Raw genomic sequence first — 20,903 nt, 5'->3', positions numbered from 1 at the left:
GCAGCAGTGAAATAGAGGGGTTGGAATTCTTGCCCTTTTTTTCCTTGCTTTGGGAACTGAATCGAAGTGGTTGGTTGGAGAGAGCACAGCCAACTCTAACAAAATCTCTATTTAAACAATTCGTAAAAAGCAAACATGGGATGTCTGAGTGCAACATTGTGCTCTTAGGCCTTTTGGCAGTAATAAAACTTCATGGTATAGATAAACTGTGTTGTACAGCTTTTATTAGAACAAAAGCTGGGTTTTCTTTAACTTGTGCTGCTGTTTATGCCAGAGCTATCCCCAGTAAAATAATGTTATGAAAAATAATGGCCATAGTTGATGTAAAACTTTTTTGCTAGAATGTTTCTATTAGTTCTGACAAAGATGAGGAAAATAGCAGCTGCTTACTTATTCTTTAAAATATTAATTCAGAAGCAGATCAAAACCCCCTAATCTGAAGCATTCCTTCTTAAAGACCGTACTTTCAAAGGGAGTGTAATCATAAGTTTGGATTCTGTTCATTTCAGAGTGATTTATTTATGTGGTAACTGCTACTTAGCCCAAAGTGTAAAGCTTATATTTAAACTGTGGTATACTACATAGAACATTGAATATGGTATACAAGATGAGGGTATTTGGAGAATCTGGACTAAAGCTGTCTGACTTTGTAATTTAAAGTGCTGGCTTTACCTCAGGCAGGTAGATGTGACCTGCAGTGACTTTATGTTGCTCTTGTCCTTTCCTTTCCCTCACATCATGTAATAAGTGCCATTTTTTTCTTATGTTTGTGAGGTTGCCAGTGTTCAGGTCCATAGTCACAATGTGGCAGTAGGGTACCTGTGATATTTCTTTGGTTACCCATAGAAATACTCTGGTAAAATTGTGCTTTTCGTCTTGATGCTGAATAAATTACTTCTGTACGTATTTGGTAATATATTCTCCTGTCACATAACTCTTGTTATTGTTAATTGGAATTGCTTATGCTCATTGAGGGAGGAATACTTTTCATTCTGTTTTGAATGAAAATCTGTAATCTTGAATTTGTTTCTAAACTTCAGTTGTGAGGAGAGCAGTGCAGGAAATTGCTGCTGTTCCACCAAATTAGCTTCTCAGATATCCTTTTAATTGGAGACCATAACTCAGATTCTTAGTATTTTAGGAAGCTGAACAATACAAATTGAAATACAGACATTTCCAGTAAGGGCTCAGTTCAAAGAAGGCTTTTATACACAGATGAGTCTGCTAACAAATAGCATGTCATATGATAATGAGACCATGTTTTCTTCTGCAGTTTCACATTTCCTAACTGCACTGCTGTGAAATAAGTGGAGTGTTTATCTCCTCTCCCTTAAACTGACAAATCTCTGCTAGGGACAAGTGTGCCCACTATAGACAGAACGTGGGTATACAAAAAGAAAAATAAAATCAATCTAAACTCTCAATCAGAAACACACTACTTCCAAATGCAATATATTACACTTGTTCAGAGCATTCATTTCCGCCAGGGTATTCTTTTTTTAATGTAAAGACCTCAATTTATGTTTAAGAACAAGCAAACTATAGTACTTTGACAGCCGTTCACACTTAATTTCTTTGCATTAAACCAACAGCATTCTTTTCCACAAACATCCATTGTTAGGACAATGCTCTCAGACGGAATTTATGAGAAATGGAATTATGTTACCAAGGAGATAGCATTTACTATAATGAAGAGTAGATCCTAGAAAATGGCCCCTTTTACAGCAGCTCAGAACAGAGCCACAAAAGCAATTGATTGGTCTTGGCATTTAGTCTTATATCAGCTGTGTCATCCATAGCTTCAGGAGTGCGAACACTAATCTGAAGTGACATTTCTGTTCTGGCGGGCTTTTCTGCCCTGATGAAAGCAATTACTTCATTCCTAAATGATAATTTGCAGGAGTTTCAACCACTTTAATTGATAATTTTTTGTTCTGAGAAGTTCAATTGTGAAGTGATTAGCTGATTTGGTAAATAGAAATTTAAGGTGTGAAATGTACAAGTTGCTCCAAGGTAAAGTGCTGTTTATTGGGTGCTGCAAAATTGCTTGATAAAACTGCAGTTTCTCTATTACCATGAGCCTGGCAATTGCTGAGTTCAACATAGGAAGGGGGGAAAAAAAAAATCAAAGCACTGGTGTTCTGTAGAGTTTGGGTTTGAGCTGGTTTATCACAGCTCACTTAATTGCTGCTGTATTGAAGTTTGCATTAGTTGTAAAAGATTGTGTAGGATGGTGACAACGCAATTCTTAAAGTCTGTCTATTCCTATTATTATGTTATAGTGACTCACTTTGGGCATAAATCCTGCTATTTAAATGTGGAAACAAATGTGCTTATTGGTGATTAAGCATATATTTTAATGGTTGGTTCAAGCACACAAATGTTTTCCTTGAACCACGCTTACCTATTAGAAATGGTATAAAAGAAACCTCTTCTGTCAAACAACAACCCCTAAAAACCAGCCTCAGGTCTCATACATATAATAAAGAGATTGGGTTAATACAGGTATTACTTTTCTTTGTTTTAATTCCAATGAGTTGCACATTATTTTTACAGTAATTGTTAGAGCACATTTGGCAAAAAAAGGTGGGTTTTTGCTATCTACAAGGAAAAGAGACTTTCTAATAGAAAGCCGTTCTGTGATATTTTCCTATATAGTGAAAAAATAATGGTCATTTCATGTGTTAAATGAGAAATATAAAGCAAAAATGAAGGTCAGACTGATTTAGCACATCAAACAGTCTTTGTCAGCCAAGCTTAATATATCCTGAGTTTGTGGAACAAATGAAATTTTGCTGCTATGTTACACTTTGCTTCCAAACAACCATTACAACTGGTTTTATATATTGTGTGAGCATCAGACCATCAAACAGTGCATCTTTACTGACGTGTTGCTGCAGTGATGATCTACAGCAGCAATCTGCCATTTATATAAGGGCAAAATGTGCATCTATATTTAGTTGTGAAATTGGCCTATTATACTCTTGATGTTTACAGAGGCTAACATAAATTAATGATGACAGCTATGAGCAGTGCATTAGTTAAGCAGCAGAGTTTTTACCTTGAACTTGAAGGTTCCAGCTTTAACTTCCAGCATATACTATACAGTTTTGTTCACACACTAAAGAAAGTCTTCTGAAAACATTAAATTTTTTTGGGGGGTGGACAATATTTAATGGCTTCAATTGGTGGACTCTGCCATTCGTGTTAACCTCACATAATGGTTTTGTTTACATTTTTTTGACAAACTTTTGCCCTGTAATAATGGTGATAGTTATGGTGTGGCAAAAAATAAAGGCCCCTGAAAAGCAATTGCCTCATCAAAAATCTCTGATTTGACTGACTTTGAACTGACTTAGGTGTCAGATATCCCTTGTCTGAAGTAAAGAACAGTTTGAGGAAGCACTGTTGCTCTCTAGTTTGTCTACTGCGCTTTCACCTGGAAGTCTCCTCCTCATGCAGCTCATGTCAGATCAAGTATAGACACTAGTAACTATAGATTCCAGTTACCTATGACCACAGATCTGACAAGTATGCAGGTGTTCAAAGGTTCATGAGTTAAAATGCTGAAGTCTTTGATGAATTTTTGATGGATGAATTTTTAATACAGGTCGACCTTTTTCCTTTGAGGCTGCATGCTAGATTAATTGATAAATAGTGAGACTGAGCAATGTTCACATCTCCTAAGCAAACAAGTAGAAAAATCCATAAAAATCTACCTTCTGACTTCTCAGATGTAGTTAAAAAAGAAAGAAGGCAAAATTTAATGTGGATTTTGATTCTGCTCCTTTCTTGTTTTCTTGTCTTTTTGGAGATTTTTACCCTCATGAAGGTAGGCCTCTTTTAAACAGTGTAACTGATTTTTATTAGTCTTGAAGTTCTTGTACTCTTGGTTCAGAAATGATCTGTGTGAAAAGGAAGTCTGAATAGAATAGTAGGGGGAAATAAAAGAAGCAAAAAAGGGAGAAAAATTCAGGTCAAAAGTTATCTCAAAACCCAAAAATCCTCAGAGATAACAAAATTTGTATAAATTAGAGGTAAAGTTACTTTCAGTATCATTTCTGAGAACTAATTGAGTTTGTCTTAGGAAGTTGGAGAGGATTTTTTTTTCTTCTCTGAATTCACATCTGAGGAACATTAGCTCTCTTGCTTCATTCTTTTCCCTTGTGTCTGCTGCACTGCAAAAATACCCAGTTTCATGGATGTTTCTGAGCTTTCTAGAGCATAGCATTTAGAAAAACAGACCAATAACAAAAACCTTTGGCAATAGGAAGCTTTATGCTCCTGCTGTCACCAGTGGTTGTTCCTTGATTTGCTAGGCTGGACTTTTCAACTGCAATGTGTCCAGTCTAAATAATTTTCTGGAGTCTGAAAGTATGTACTGCTGTTCAGATGAATATCCACTTGAGTTAAATACTGCTTTTGTGACATCAGTGTTACAGAATCACAGATGGGTAGTGGTTGAAGGGACCTCTGGAGATCATCTAGTCCAATCTCTTGCTAAAGCAGGTTTGCCTGAGCAGTGTGTTCTGGACTGCATCCAGATGGGTTTTGAATATCTCCAGAGGAGACTCTACAAGCTCTAGGCAGCCTGTTTCAGTGTTCTGTCACCTTCCAAGTAAAGGAGTTTTTTCTTATGTTCCGATGGAACTTCCTGTGTTCAGGCATGTGCCTGTTGCCTCTTGTGTTGCTGAGCAAATGCCCCACTGAAAAGTGGCCCTATCCTCTTGATACCCATCCTTTAGATGTTTATAAACATGGGTAAGATCCCCTCTCATCCTTCTTTTCTCCAGGCCAAACAACCCCATCTCTCACTGCCTTTCCTCCTGAGAGAGAGGCTCCAGTCCCCTCATCATCTTTGCAGCCCTTTGCTGGACAGTCTCCAGTAGTTGCTTGTCTGTCTTGAGCTGAGGATGGCAGAACTGGACACAATACTCCAGATGTGGCCTCACTAGGACAAAATAGAAAGAACCCAGGTTCTTAGTGCAACCAGGGATACCATTGGCCACCTTGGCCACAAGAGCACACTGCTGGCTCATGATTAAATTGTCCACCAGTACTTAGAGCTCCTTCTTCACAGAGCTGCTTTCTAGTAGGTCACCCCTAACCTGTACCGGTTCATGGGATTATTTCTCCTTAGGTGCAGGACCCTCTACTTGTCCTTGTGGAACTTCATTAGGTTGCTCTCTAACCAGCTCTAGCCTGATGTTGTCTTGCTGAATGGCAGCACAGCCTTCTGGAGTCATAACCATTCTTCCCAGTTTTGTATCCCTTCTTCCAGGGAAACTTCAGGTGTAAGAAGGGTCACATAGAAGCAAAATAAATAAATATTCCAAATAATTGGGTCATTTCATTTTTTATGCTATTCCCTGATCTCTTCTCACAAGTAATTAGTGATAGAACAAGAGAGAATGGCCTCAAGCTGTGACTGGGTAGGTTTAGACTGGACAGTAGGAAAAAAATTTTCATGGAGAGCGGTCAGTTATTGGAATAGGCTGCCTAGGGAGGTGGTTGAGTCACCAACCCTGGAAGTCTTTAAAGGTTGTTTGGATGTGGTGCTTGGGGATATGGTTAGGGTGATTCTGTGAGATACCAGCAATCTCAATAGCAAGTATGTAATATTCTGGTTTTTTATATTGGAAAAAAGTGTACATATAGAAGGTCATACATAATTGGAAGTCTCCTTCAGAGGACTGATAGGGTTGGAGATCACTTAACTAGTCCATTTTTTTGGTCACAGTTCTGTTGTGGCCTTTGATGTTGCACATACATACATTTCATATATCTGATTCATTTGCTGTGAAATGGATACAACATCCATCTGACTACAGCCTTTGGAGAGTGGGCTTGTGCTTGTAGTGGCCCTTCTGATCCTTGAATTCAGAAGACTAGACTCATATAAAAGTACATGCACACACATGAATATCACTTCATTCTCCATAGAGCTTGTTATAAACATTATTAGATATTGTTAAATGTTATTGTTGTACTGTATCTGGTTTTGCTGCTACTAATCCATATTGTTGTTAGAGGCTTAAGAAATTCACTAGTGGTCGATAACAGCTGAATTAACAAGTGTGATATTGTTTAATATTGCAGGAAGAAGTGCTCTGCTCTGCTCTGCTTTTGCACTTGTAAGGGGTTTTAATATACTTGTAAAAAAAAAAATTACTGTCTCTTTTGTGAGTTTGCCATACTTCTCTGCTTGCAGTTAATGAAAATGAGCAAAGACTAGAAGGGCATACCACAGACAAGCTTCCCTTTGGCTGGATTATATCTGGAGCTCAGCAGCCTGCCTGGCCCTCAAACCTTGTTTGATGGCTATCGCCCCTGTCTAATCTCTATTTATGACAAGTGCAGTGAGGGTACCATAAAACCCCACCGGTGCTGGTAAATGGGGCTGAGCAGGGGGAGGCAGACATCTGAAGCCTTGCTTGGGGCAGGAGGGTCTTGCCTGTGTCAGGCTTAAGGGAACAGTGTAGGTGAAATGTAAATGCAAGCTGCTTTTGTAAAACCGGACAAGCCTGTGATATGTCTGCTTCCAAGTCGCGTTTTGAAATTTCAGACAGAAATATTTATTTGTAACCACAACCGTTCCCCTGTTTTCATTCAAAATGCAAACTCAGGGAATTCAATTATTTTGCCTTTTTTTTTTCTTTTTTTTTTTTTTTTTTAACCACCCAAACTGAGCCACAGAAGCAAGGTATTGATATGCTAAAAAGTCCTTGCTAATGTAGGTCAGTGCATCTGTTGATACGCTGTAACGTGTTTGATTGCCATTGTACGCTGCAAAAAAAAATTAGGAGCCGTGATTGTCCCATCTTTAAAGTGACAGATGATGATCTGTCAGACATGTGGAGGCTGTGGATGTGCACACAGATATGGAGGCTTGTATATGAGTATGAAATATCCAAAATGACGCCAAATAAAACGCGGAGCAGGTTAAGCTGGGAATGACCACAAGCACAATGAAATCACAAGTGAGTTATGAGTACCAATAAAACTTTTATGCAACGCCATATTATCATGTCTTCTGCATCTGCTGTGACTTCAATAGACAAATCTACTGTTGAATTGTTGTGTATGCCATTTAAAAATTATATAGTGGCATTTATTGTGCCCTTCATCTTTAAAAGCCAAACTCTTTTTTCTTTTTATATCAGTCCAGGTGGAAAGACCCTAAAATGAAAAATAATAATATGTATTTTAAAAACCACCTCTTTAAACTCATATTAATTTTCTATCCATTAAATAGCCTGTTCATATGGTAGGATTAAATCTCTGCCCTTTGACCATGGTCAGCTGTAGACCAATATCTTTCCAAATTGTTTTAGAATAAACCAGGTTGGAAGAGACCTTCAAGATCATCCAGTCCAACCTATCATCCAACACCACCTAATCAACTAAACCATGCAACCAAGCAGCCTGTCAAGTCTCCTGCTGAACACCCCCAGTGATGGTGACCCCACCACCTCCCTGGGCAGCCCATTCCAATGAGCAATCACTCTCTCTGTGTAAAACTTCCTCCTAACCTCCAGTCTAAACCTCCCCTGGTGTAGCTTGAGACTGTGTCCTCTTGTTCTGGTGCTGGTTGCCTGGGAGAAGAGACCAACCCCTGCCTGTCTACAACCCCCCTTCAGGTAGTTGCAGAGAGCAATAAGGTCACCCCTGGGCTAAGCAACCCCAGCTCCCTCAGCCTCTCCTCATAGGGCTTGTGTTCCAAGCCCCTTACCAGCTTTGTTGCCCTTCTCTGGACATGCTCCAGCAAGTCAACATCCTTCCTAAACTGAGGAGCCCAGAACTGGACACAGTACTTGAGGTGTGGCCTAACCAGTGCAGTGTACAGGGGCAGAATGATCTCCCTGCTCCTGATGCAGGCCAGGATGCCATTGGCCCTCTTGGCTGTCTGGGCACACTGCAGGCTCATGTTCAGCCTACCATTGACCAGCACCCCAAGGTCCCTCTCTACCTGGCTCCTGTATCTCAGAATTATCAGGCTGGATACATCTTAGTCTTCTTTGGTGGACTTTGTATAAGGAAGTTCTGTGACAAGTATGTTCTTAAAGCAGTGCATGAAATTTCACCACTGTATGACGACATTCTCCTTTGATACATATTGCATGGAGATGCATTCTGATCCAATTATCCAGGCTCCTTCCTCTTCTCCACAGAGGGCAAAGAGGCAGCAGTATTTATGTCCTTTGGGTGTATTTCCCACTGTTACTTTGTTATAGGTACTGTGGATAGCTGGTCTGTTGTGGGACTGTCTCTATCACATAAGAGCTTTTACGTGTTCAGTGCTTGCTCACTTTCTGAATGTTTTTGAAATCTGCTTAGTAAACGGGTGAGATTTCCCAAACTTGCCATATTTTTGCTTTAGTCATTAGCAGAAGAGCCTGTGGGTATTTGTCCTTTTTTGCAGCCTGATACACTAGCAAGTTTATTTATGTTATCAAGAACCAATGCTAATCATGATGGCATATGACAGGATCTAAGATTAGGTTTGCCTCTGTGTCAGCACCTCTGCTTTCTGTTGTGAGCTTCACACTTTTCCTTTCTAGCCTGCTCTTGGGATTATCAGTGCCAGCACTTTGCTCTGTTAAGAGCATCTGATGATCAAGCTGATGTTGCCTATCGGAATCACAGGTGCCAGAGAGGATTAACAGTGACGTTTAGGTCATCTAATGAATTCCTGCTTCCTGCTAGGGAAATCACTGCTCCCAAATTAAGGGCCCATTGTATCAGCATAACTGCAGCATCTGATGCTACAAGTGTGTTTCCCTGGTGGAATTACATAAAGTAGAAATTAGGACTTGCATGCAGATTTCAACAAACACTGTTTCTAAATTTAGCTTAATGCTCTGATGCCAAGAGGAGAGTGCACAAGTTCCAAACTCATTGACTTGAGTCACTCAGTGAAGCTTCCACAAATGACAACATACCAAATGGCTAGAAGGAAAAATGTGTTATTGACAACACTGTTTCTTAGGAGTTTCCTTTGTATCTTTCTTTTATATCAGCTCCCAGTCCCTTATACTTTGGGATCCTTTTATTGTAAAAGTAGGTGGCTTTCAAAGGATGTTTTTAACTTACATAGGTAGCCTTACCGTTCAGTTTAACTATTGCAATATTGCAACTGTTAATTTGCAATATATTCCATTCCAGCCATCTCCTGAACCCTGTACAAGACTTACAAACTGTGGATTCAGCCTTTGGTGTTGCAAAGACTGAATCCATTCGGTTTCTAACCATTTCCCCCACCTCCACTCCCCTCGATTTCAGAACTGGCTGGGATCTGTAATGTTTCTGATTTGTTCTATTAAGGATCTCCAAAAGCCCCCTTCTTCCATAAGGGTGTAATTAATGCTTTGGAAATAAAGTGCAGACTTTCAGAAGAGATCTAGAATCTCAGTTCTGGATTTCTCAAATGTCCCCATTTGGGTTTTCAGGGCTCAAACCCAGGGGACAGAAAGTAGGTTACCCACTTCTTCCCCCTCCCGCTCCCCCTGCAGGGGAAGTAAGAGGGGTAACAAAAGACTTGAACAGAAATTGGAAGTTCAAGTAATTTTTACCAAAAAAAAGGGTATTTAGGGAAGAGGAAGGTACAGAGGCATTAGGGAAAGGGATATATACAGCTATATACAGAACCAGGTTGGACAGCAATGGATTCCTTGGGGTGCTGGCCCCTACACAAGGCAGCAGGCCTGGACCATGTAGCAGGTAGCCTGACCTCATGGTCACTAGCTCTCAGCAACAGCACCAAGCTCCACCAGGCAGGGAGGTGAAGGCAGCAGAGAGTGAGGCTGGAAATTGCTCCCCTTTATACAGAGGGTATGCAGGAAATGGGAGGGAATAAACATGACCTGGGGACCCCTCCTCTGGGAGGGTTGGGTTTCCCACCCACCTTAATGTCCACCCTGGGGGGCAGGTTTCCATCTGTCCCCACAGGCCTTAAACCACAACATGCTTGGTTGCGCGGTTTAGTTGGTTGGGTAGTGTTGGATGATAGGTTGGACACAATGATCTTGAAGGTCTCTTCCAACCTGGTCTGGTCTATTCTATTCTATTCTGTTCTACCAAACTTGATTTGGGGACTTGATGTCTGCAGGCAGTGCACTCATGCAGCCCAGAAGGCAAATCATACCAAACTGGCTGCCCAGGGAGGCTGTGGATGCTTCCTTCCTGGGGATATCCAAGGCCAGGTTGGATGAGGCCTTGAGCAGCGGAGTCTAGTTGAGAGGCATCCCTGCCCATGGTGGGGAGGTTGGTGTAGATGACCTCTAAGGTCCCTTCCAACCTAAGCCATGCTATGATAATATGATTCTTGGGGGGGGAGAAGTAAAAAAGAAGAAAAAAAAGGGTGTGAAGACAAGTAATAAAGGCTGTTCCTTGTGCCATGAAAATGAGCTTTCACTTGCAAGCATTTGGGCAGAAGCACTTACATTCCTCTCCCTTATGTTACTGTTGTAAGTATTTAACTTGTGTAGAGAATCTCCACAGAAATTATTTGGCAAGTTCACACCTCACAGAGCTGTGTCTTGCTGGGTTTTGTGTGTACATAATATATTTCTACTGGCTATATTTAATACAACATTTGAGGGATTTTACACATTTATGGTGGTAGATTATGAATTTTTAGAATAGAATAGAATTAACCAGATTGGAAAAGACCTTTGAGATCATCAAGTCCAACCTATCACCCAACACCATCTAATCAACTAAACCATGGCACCAAGTGCCTCATCCAGTCTCCCCTGAAACATCTCCAGTGATGGTGACTCCACCACCTCCCTGGGTAGCCTATTCCAATGGCCAATCACTCTTTCTGTAAAGAACTTTCTTCCTAACATCCAGCCTGAACCTCCCCTGGCACAGCTTGAGACTGTGTCCCCTTGTTCTGGTGCTGGTTGCTTGGGAGAAGAGACCAACCCCCACCTGGTTACAACCTCCCTTCAGGCAGTTGTAGACAGCAGATTGTCAGCAAATTGTCAGAGATGCATCCACAAAAAGCATTGTGAAATCTCATTTTTCAGGTGCTTTGCTACTTGAATATCAGTTACAGATTTATCTACTAGTGGTCTTTATAAAATTCATGAAGACAAGTAGGTACTTTAGGGTGAGATTCAGTAGGATGGTATATCTTTACATGTGGGTGAAAACATAGTTTCTTTCTGTATCTACTTCACTGACCCTGTTTCTCATCCATGCCATATTTTTAAATACCATTTCTATTAGTATGGAGTTGTTTATTGAGCATTGTTAGGGAAATATGATGGAGGGATTTAATTTATGTTTTAATGGCCCACCTGATCTGCCCTTTCAAATGCGAGGTGGCAGAGAGCCACAAAACTCCACATAGCTAAGAACATGGAGATAACCTCTGTAGTCGAAATTATTTTCAAATTAGAAATAGAGGGAAATAGAGGTCTGAAAATCATTTTATTAGCTCTGTGTGCCTAAATTCTGCTGATCCACTTCACATGCTGGAGTGGCTTTGTGGATTTGGCTATTGCGGAGCTTTTTTGTTGACAAAATTCAGGGTTTTCAGGAAGGGTTGTGGAATCTTGAAAGAAGCTGGCAGGGGGGTTGGAACTAGATGGTCCCTGTGGTCCCTTCCAACCCTGACTGATACTATGAAGTGTTTACTGTTCCATTACATACTGGTTGAATTCTAGATCTGTTGAAAACTAATGACTACTTAATGAAATTGTGGCTGTTACTTCACCAAATTAGTAAGTAAACACATAAAGCAAAGACTGAGACTTTGTGAGGAACAAGAACAATTTCTACTCACCTTATGCAGTGACTCCCAGACAATAACCCCAGCATCAGCACCAACCTCTGTGCATCAAGGCAGAGGTATGGTCAAGTTTATATCCTGAGTTGAACACTCTGCTTTGTGTCAAAAAAGCCCCCAACCAACAAAACCCTCTCTCATTAAAGCCAGAAGAGGCAATGTGTGTTCTTTGTACTGTCTGCACATTGACTCCTAGTTTTTTTGAGAAGTATTGTACGGTTTTTATCTGCTCCAAATCAGACAATAAAAAAATGTTAATTACCTTTTCCCCTTGCAAAGCTGTTGAAACTACCTGAAGCTTGAGCTTCCTTTGAGTTTCAGGGAAAGATCAGAAGACCCTAGTGGTTACCCGCTGTCATCACGATGTGCATTCAGCAGTTTTACACCAATTAAACAAATAGCCCAGGAGTAAAATCTGAGTTACCTTTAGGTGTTGCATATGGATGGTAGCAAGTGATATATTGATGCAACAGGACTAAATTAATGCCTTTGCATTTCCACCTGCTCAGGGTAAAGCAGAAGGTCCTTCCTGACCAACAGGTTGCTAATCTGACACATATGTGGTAGTGAATTACAATCAGAAATACGAAGCACAGGACTGTTTTAACTGCTTGCTCACCCCCTTGTCAAAGTTTGCTGTTTCACAACAGGGACAGCAGCTTTATGAGATCCAGGAAGGTTTATGTTATGCCAGACTTAAACTTCTATGGCAGAGAACCTACTGCACAACCTATTTGGTCATCTTGACCTCCCTGCAACCCTGTCAGAGGCAGTACACCCTTCAGTCATCTGCTTTTAGCTTTCTTTTCCCAAAAGTCAAAATTTGGCATAAGTTTAGACAAAATCAGGTCAAAGTGGGTCGGGAGAAGAAACGGCAGGTAAACACCACATGTGCACACAGTTCTTGGGAATCTTTTCTTGTGATTGGCAGCTGAAAAAGGAAGAGTAGGCTGAGCATAAAGTGGATGAAATGAATTAGAGCTAATTACTTAATATGTTTGCTCCCACTTATTATTATTTTTAAGCATTCAGAGACTGTAGTGCCATTAACTATACTCTGAAGTCTGTCTGTCCATACACAGCAGTGTTTTGAAAATGTGGTAATTTGGATAGAAAAACAGCAGTGAAAGAGCAAATGAGTTAAATGTGACAGAACACTAATACTGATGAATGTCCTACTTTGTTTATTTTCTTTCAGTTTACAAGCCTTGAGGAAGGAAAAGTCCCGAGATGCTGCTCGCTCTCGTCGGGGAAAGGAGAATTTTGAATTCTATGAGTTGGCAAAGTTGTTGCCGCTGCCTGCAGCCATTACCAGCCAGCTTGACAAGGCATCCATCATTCGACTTACAATTAGCTATCTGAAAATGAGGGACTTTGCGAATCAGGGCGATCCTCCGTGGAACTTGAGAATGGAAGGACCTCCACCTAACACATCAGTAAAAGGTATGGAGTGAATGTGTTGCATGGTATCGAACATGGCAGCCTTTACATTGAAATTTTTACCGTCATCCTTTCTTCTTTCCTTGCGTATCAAATCCTTTAAAGGGATACAAATGTGGAAATCTGAGGTCTGCATGAGAAAGACACCATGTGAAGGTGAAATAAACCTCTTTTTTTTTCCATTTAAGAACAAAATTATGGGTGTAACTGTTACAGCTGTGAGTCTTCCAGGTGACATAGACTACACCATTTAAAGTTAGTGAGCAATGATTACGCTACCTTGTTTTACGCTACCTTGTGTAAGGATTCATTTGAGAGGAGTGTGGCATTATTCCTTGATTTGAGGGCTCGATCTTTTAATTCTCTGGCTGAACCTTAAAGGCAGAATTGTGTATTTCTGAAGTTGGAGAGAATCCCATCTGAGTTTGTAGATCTTCGGGTCAGAGGCTAGGATTTTATTTATCATCTTGTAATGTGTGTTGTTTTGGCTTCTGAGGCATCTGTAAACATTTCATCCAAAATAGGCTGCTTTCAATATTAAGCACCCTCTTTTCATGCTCAAACAAGCAGTTGGGCAGAAAAATCAATGTTTTAGACATGAGTTGCCACAGGTAATAGAGGAATCAGGCAGTTATTTTAGAGGCTGTGTGCATGCTGGTCCTAAATAGTGTTTCAAATGGCTTGTATAAACTAGACATCTTTTTGTAATTTTTTTTTTTCCTAAACTCATGCTGCTTATGTAGTTGAACATGATCTTGCTGTCTGATAAATATTTTCAAATTGGGGAACAAGTTACATTAACAGAACTCCAAGTTACTAAAACCTAGGGATTGTGGTGGTCCTGGCTTTGATAGCATTAAAAAAAAGAGGACTGATCTCATATTTGGAGGAAACGTATTTTGGGCACAGGAGTATGAGATTTGTGCATTTTGCATTTTTTCCATACATGATGAAATTTAAACTCTTATTCCACACAAAAGTAGGTGGACTATATATAGCATGAGACAAAAAGAAACAGCCCCCTTTTAAGAATGGAGGGAGGAGGAGGAGGAAATAGAATCAGCCCACAACTGCCCTTGAAAGGTTCCCAGTATTGGTGGTGCAAAGGGCTTTTACCTCTCTTCCAGTTAAAGGAATATGAGTTAAGGGAAGTTAACATTTCAGTGCGTGGAGATAGACATGGAGAGCAGGAATGAAAGGACTTGCAGGCTGCTGCTTCTGATTTAGTAGCTCGACATATTTGTGCTATTTCATCTATTTAATTTATATTATCTACCACATCATGTATAATTTTCATGGAAGGGGAAAAAAAAAAAAAAAAAAGGAAAAAAGGTAATAGTTATATCATCCAGAGCAGAAGTATAACATGGTTCATAAGGCTTCTGAGATAATATGCAAATGTTCCCTTGGTTTTCAGATGAAAGTTTATTCTCAGGCAATTAAACAGTATTTCAAGGTGGCTATAAAGTGGACTTGGCTGCACTATCTCTGATCTGTCTGTTAAAATAAATAATTCCTGCAAAAATTCCTGCAGCTAACAGACATACAGTGCTTATACAAGCTGTCCTGTATTATGGAAAGTCTGATCTCTGCAGATCTCTGTGTATGTTTTCAGGCTATCTGGGATCTGGTTTTCATTATCCTTTCGCGGAATATATACCTGAATACTGAAGCTTCCTTTTTGTGCAGGGAATCCAACAACAACAACAAATAATTTCGAGGGGAAACAAAACCTTGTTCATAGGCAACAGCATAAATAGTCTGACCTAGATTAACATGTTTCTCCCCATTAACAAAGGCGAGATAAACATTTAATGTCTTTTCACCCTATCTGATATAATAATCCTCCTCCTCCACCCATGTGGTGATAGGTTTCTTATTCCATAAGGGATATAGAGGATATATAAAGGGATATGAGGGATGTGGGGGAGCTGGGGGAGAATTTATTCTTTCCCTCCCTCCAGCCCCCCTTTGAGTACTTAGCTTTATACTAACCCTGACTCTATTATTTATATGTCAGTATATTGAAACAGTGCTTGATGAAACAGTGTTTTGTTGTATAAGAATTCCCCATAAGCAGGTTTAACTCTATAGGTATATTTTATTACTCCACCAGTTCTCCTCACATAGAAACCTGTTAACACATTCTGATCAAACATTTATGAAATTACATCAAAAGAAATTCCTTTTCATTTATTAAGGGTGCTTTTTTGCTGCCCTTGAAGAGGTTCATGTGGATAAACAAGCTCACATAAATAGCTTGCAGCTTCATGTGAAGTATGGTTTGTAATCCTACAGTAAAACACTAGATATTATACTTTGTGCATGCCCAAGCAATCTTCTGAATAGACTTAAAGGTATTTGGAAAATTATATGAGAGGTGCTTAATGTTGCAAAGGCAACTGCTTCTTTATTTTTTGTTTGCTTTTTTAAATTCTTTTTCCCCTCTCCTCCTGCTTGTGCTCATAATTAAATTTCAAAGCTTAGTTTCAAATTCGTCCCCCAGTACTGTACAGCAATTTAATAATTTTAATTTAGTATTTCAGGAAGGTCTTTTATTCTGCCCTGTATTTACCACAGCTTTTCTTAAAAGTCTATAAAGGCTGATGAGTTTGTTTTCCTATGCCTATTGTGCAGCGATCACAACAAGTTGTGCTTGCAAATGAACACTCAGGTAACTCCATCTAATATTTTCAGAGTCAATTACTTCATGGAAATATCTTGAGCAATTGGAAAGTGACAGATAGTTTTCTCCATTATTCTAGAAATATCTGTATTGTTATAATACAGATCAAATCTACAATGAACATTATGCATTATTCAAGAAATGACCAGGCATTCTCAGCAGTGTTTCAGCTAAATAACTGATGATTGTAACCTTTAAAGAAATCACATTGTGGTGACTATTGGTAAATCATTTCTCCATTCATAGCAATCTTTATTTAGAGGCTATCTAGAAACCATTATATCTTTTATTAATCTTAAAAGCAATAGCCAATGATTTGACATTTGCTAAAAATGGATAAATTTTCCATCTTCTAATACAGCAGACTTCAGTCGATGTTGTTTTTTTGGTGCATTGTCTACAGCTTTCCGTACATAGGAAGTATTAGTCCTTGTAAACAGATACACACATAACTTGCAGCAGATGAGTTTAAAGATTACAGTTCTTAAAGACCAGGACATGATTCTCATTTTGAAGAAAATAATTTTAAAGTTATTTAGAGTCAATAGAAATAAAATTGCTTTTCTTCACATACTGTGTGCAATACATTCCGAATAGCAGTACTATTCTTCTCTGTCTCCATTCCTTCAGAAGACTGTTTCATGCCCAGTATTTAAGGGTTATGTTTTGAGGGGAACACTAAATGAGCTGCTGATCAATCTATTATTATTTTTTTTTTTTTGCATTTAAAGGTGAATTTTCTAAAAGTTGTGATCTGGGAATGTGTTCAGCTAGTAACTGGTACTTTATGTGGCAGGGAACTTGAAGGCCGCCTGTGCATTCTTATTGTCTGTCACATACCAGGCCCTGGAGTCGTTTTCCAACATCTTACAACAACTCGTACAAGAGTTCTTGTAAGAACCTTCATGTTTTGGAATACTGTCCTTAAATGATTCTTTGCAATTTTAGTTTATATTTTGAACACAAACTGTTGTGGAAAGTATTCACAGATCATTTGGCTTGTTCTGTTCTTTTCTGATATGTCTTCCCAAGCCATATTTTCTTCCTTTCTTTCAAGTGAAGAGAAGAAAGGAGAGAGGGGGATTGTGAGGTACCATGATATTCTCTTGTGTCGTGACTGTGTTTGGCTGATGTGAACTCATGCCATTTATTTCCTTTTGGGACAGTCTTTATGACACTGATTCTGACTTGGGGCCACAATCACTATAAAAAGAAGACTCATGTCTCTCTCTTGAACAGGGTTCCCAGCATTTGCCATTTCCTTTTCTTTAGAAGCTGCAATTAAACCCTGTAGCCTGTTGCCTAATTTTGTAAAACCTTGTCCTGGAAATTTGCCATGAAGACATCCAAATAATTCTCATGCCTTCATTCTTTTTTTGGTTGAAGTGAGATTGTTTCTGTCTTTGGAGGTACAAATGTTTGTGCAAGGCCATGAGTCTAATTTCCTGCTGGATGACATGACACATACAAACCTTGGGCATGTCTTTTCCTTGAATGAGAAAAGGTAATTGTGGGATTATGCACGATTTTGTGTTATCAGTAGGTTTATCTTGAGCCCTTTTTTTTTGTTAAGACAAATGTTTACATTTTAGATTACATAAGTAAAATAATCTTACTTCTACTGTAAGAGAAGAGGTGAATGAGAGATTCTAGCTGAGGAGTGAAAAGAGCTTCAGTAAATAGTACTGCCTGACTGGTAGGTTGTGTGAAGTATGTGGCTCAGTTTAGCCATTTTCTAGCATTACATGTTCTGCAGTTAGGTATTTTTACACATCTATGTTCTGGACTTAACATATATTAGTATGAAAACAAGTTGAATGCTGGAGAAAGTCTTTGTAGTGAACTGAAATTCTTCCTGTCCAAATTTTTTCTTGTCCTAGGTTAATAAATGTGACTCTGACATGTATGCGGTAAAGCATTCATTGTTACTTCTGTTCTGCATTGGTAATAAAGTTAAGATGTTTTGATAATCACAAGGAGAAAAAAATTTGCTTTAAAACAAAATTGCACTTCTTTTCTTCAAACTAGCATGTTTTTCAAAGGATCCATTCTCAGTCTAAACAAAGTATATAAGCATAGTTGGAAAATGAAGTTGATGTATTAGAGTAGGGAACTCAGGGTTGAGGAAAATAAGTCCAGTGCTTTGAATTCTCTGGGAAAGAAAATAAGCAATAAGGGTAATTGGAAAGTATGGTAATTGTTAATTTCAATACCTTTTTTCTAATAATTTTTGTGTTGGATATTTGTGCATTTCTAAGAGATAAATAAATTATTCTCTTCTGAATTATCTATTCGTGGAAACCCTTTAAATAACATTACCTGTTGATAGCCTTTTATATTTTAAACTGAGTGTTGTTTCCTGAGCAGGCAGTGCAAGATAATACAAGTCCTTTCCTGCCAAACCACACAAGCCTTCTGCTAAGAACAGTCTTCTATTCCAAATCACCACTCAAGTCTGTCTCAGGGAAACCATCTACAGGAGCAAGGGAATAAGAATTACTTATTCTCCGTGTTTGTGGCCTAAGACGTTGTTTTTCACTGTTAGACATGAAAAGGTCAATCAGATGAAAAGAGCAAAATGCAGATAAATTGGTGCTATTGCTTGTTGTGGAAAAGGTGTCTAAATCTGGCCATCCCACTTCATGTGGAACATCAGCTCTTTTGCTGGAGAATTCTTGATATCTCTGTAATTTATTTTTCCCTATCTTGCAGGTGTTTTTCTTACGGGAATCTGAGTCTTTTTTATATGTAGGCCACTATAAAGTGTGGCAGCATCGAGCACTGATTGGCAAACGTAACATCTATTCATTCTGAAGCATGTTTATGTGGCCCCAGGGGCAGTGCAGCCATGGGAATATAGACCTATTACATAGGTTAAAGAGAAAGATTACTAGGTGTTGTTTGAATGTAGCAAACAAGTGCTGAAAATTTCAGACGGTGGTAAAACATTAATGTTCTTTATGAGAATTATTGATGGTTTTCTAGTAAGAAAGATAGGGAACTCAAAATGAGGTTGCTCTGTTTGAATCTCATTGTGATAGATAAGATGAATTGAATACTGGACTCAGAGTTGGTTGTTGCCTAGTGACAAGTGATCATGATCTGATTGCTTTCAAGCTCAGCAAGTGGAGGAAGGTGCCAGCCAATATACTTAGTGTTTCTGAGAGGCTAATTGCCTAATGGGGAAACATGTGTGTGAAAGTGATGGTGAGGAAAAATTAGAAGAAAAAATTATGAAATAATTGTTTTCCTGTACACCTGAAAATTATAGAACTGCATCCTCTTTCAGAATCAGTAATTTGAAAAAAATGTGGATGTGTACTTACGGAAAACTTTGGGAATAAAAGGGAAATAATATAGCAATTGAGATAAACTGCAATATCCAAGATGCAGAAAGTTGACAAAGAGGAGACATTGAGGAAAAAACCTAGCAAGATTAGAAAAACTAAAGAAAAATTGATGTTATTCATATTAGAAATGGGAAGAATTCTGGCAATGGTGTAAGCTCATTGTTGATATGGTATAGTAAAACTGATGCAGCAAAGGCAGAAGAGCTTGACAGGGGTTTGCGATATGGAATTAGTTCTACAGGTCTTTACAGTTCAGCTTACTGCTAATAGCACACTGAGTCATTGTCATCAACAATACATCTCAACTTGAGAAGGACAATTCTGTTGCCAGAGTTCATGGTTTGGTGGTGTTAGTTTTACAGTGTTAGGCTTACAGTTGGACTCGATGATCCTAAAGGTCTTTTTCAACCTAAATGAATCTATGATTCTGTAACTTACCTTCTTGGTCAAAATGAGATTATTGTAGTTTATTGTGGGTTCTGTTGCCTTGTTCCTTTTTCCTTGTTCCTTCCTTAAGCTCCTCATGGAAAAGCATTCTGCCTCTGGAATTGAAATGCTTGAGTGCCAAGCATTAGGTCCCAACTGCTGCAAGCTCTGTGAGTCATACTCTTATCCATGATAAATTCAGTCTCTGTCTTTCTGATGAGAGAATGAGAAATCTTTCTTTGGTGTCTGAATCAAACTTAAAAATACTTGAAAAATATTCTAAGGTGTGCCAAAAAAAGCAGGTCTTGCCAGCAAAGAAGGGGAACTCCTGACATCTCAGTAATACCCACTGGCACCGCCTCATTGTGATTGCCCCGGTTCTGTGTTGCTTCAATAGGTTACCTGCCGTGGGACAATCAAGGAACTCTGAAACTCCTGGGCATTGTATTCCTGAACTCCAGCTTGCAGTGTTTCTTAAGTATTCCAGTATTGTTAAATACATTGCCTTTTATGGGTTCTTCAGGCAAGGACTGGGTTACCTCTGATATCAGCCCGATATTATTTTCAGCATCATCCATTCTTTACAGTGCTGATGTGGCATTTGCAGAACTGGGCTGTATTAGTCTCAAAGCAGTTACAGGGAAAATAGTGGGGAAATTCCTTAATTAAAGGGGTAAAAGTAAGATTGTCTATTTTTTCAGCAAACATGGATAAATGGAAAGTAATTCTTACAAAACAAACCCACCTCAATTCTTTGAAATTGCAAGTCCAGCTAGCTAGGATATGTATTTTATACTGAAGTATTAGTAAGGCCTTTAAGTTACCATAAGAGTTATGGTTTTAAAATACTGGAAGGACATTATATTGACAGAACCAAGCTAAACACATTATCGCTGATGGGTCTTGGAAAGCAGATTGAAATGAAAGGTATTATTAAGAAAGGATTTTCTGTGGCCTTCTCCAGAAACCACTGTGGCCATGATCATCAGTGAACTGGGACTAAGTATAGCATAAGTGCTGATTCCAAGTTTGCAAATTACAATGATGTTTGAATTGTAGACAATGATCTGTGCACCTTAGTAAACTGAAGCTCCTAGAATGTATTTATTTCATTGTAACAAAATGGAAATGATCGTTGTTGTTGTTATTCATTTGTATCTTTACTGTTCTAAACTCCAGGCTACTAGTTGTTGCTTTGTAGGTA

At 39.0% G+C, this 20,903-nt stretch overlaps 1 protein-coding gene across 2 annotated transcripts in view; it reads left to right on the top strand.

Annotated features, from left to right (window-relative positions):
* The window catches only part of NPAS3 (neuronal PAS domain protein 3), a 664,058-nt gene that overhangs the window by 183,701 nt on the left and 459,454 nt on the right, over positions 1 to 20,903 (top strand). For both annotated transcript variants that reach the window (XM_009902996.2, XM_054162086.1), the window contains one exon: positions 12,996 to 13,240. In XM_009902996.2, coding sequence (XP_009901298.2) covers positions 12,996 to 13,240 — 245 coding nt within the window. The remainder of the gene's footprint in view (positions 1 to 12,995; positions 13,241 to 20,903) is intronic.

This window comes from Dryobates pubescens, chromosome 5, assembly GCF_014839835.1.
Source record: "Dryobates pubescens isolate bDryPub1 chromosome 5, bDryPub1.pri, whole genome shotgun sequence".
Classification (NCBI taxonomy): Eukaryota; Metazoa; Chordata; class Aves; order Piciformes; family Picidae; genus Dryobates; species Dryobates pubescens.
The sequence above is the reverse complement of the archived record's forward strand: the minus strand, read 5'-3'. Positions and strand labels throughout refer to the sequence as shown.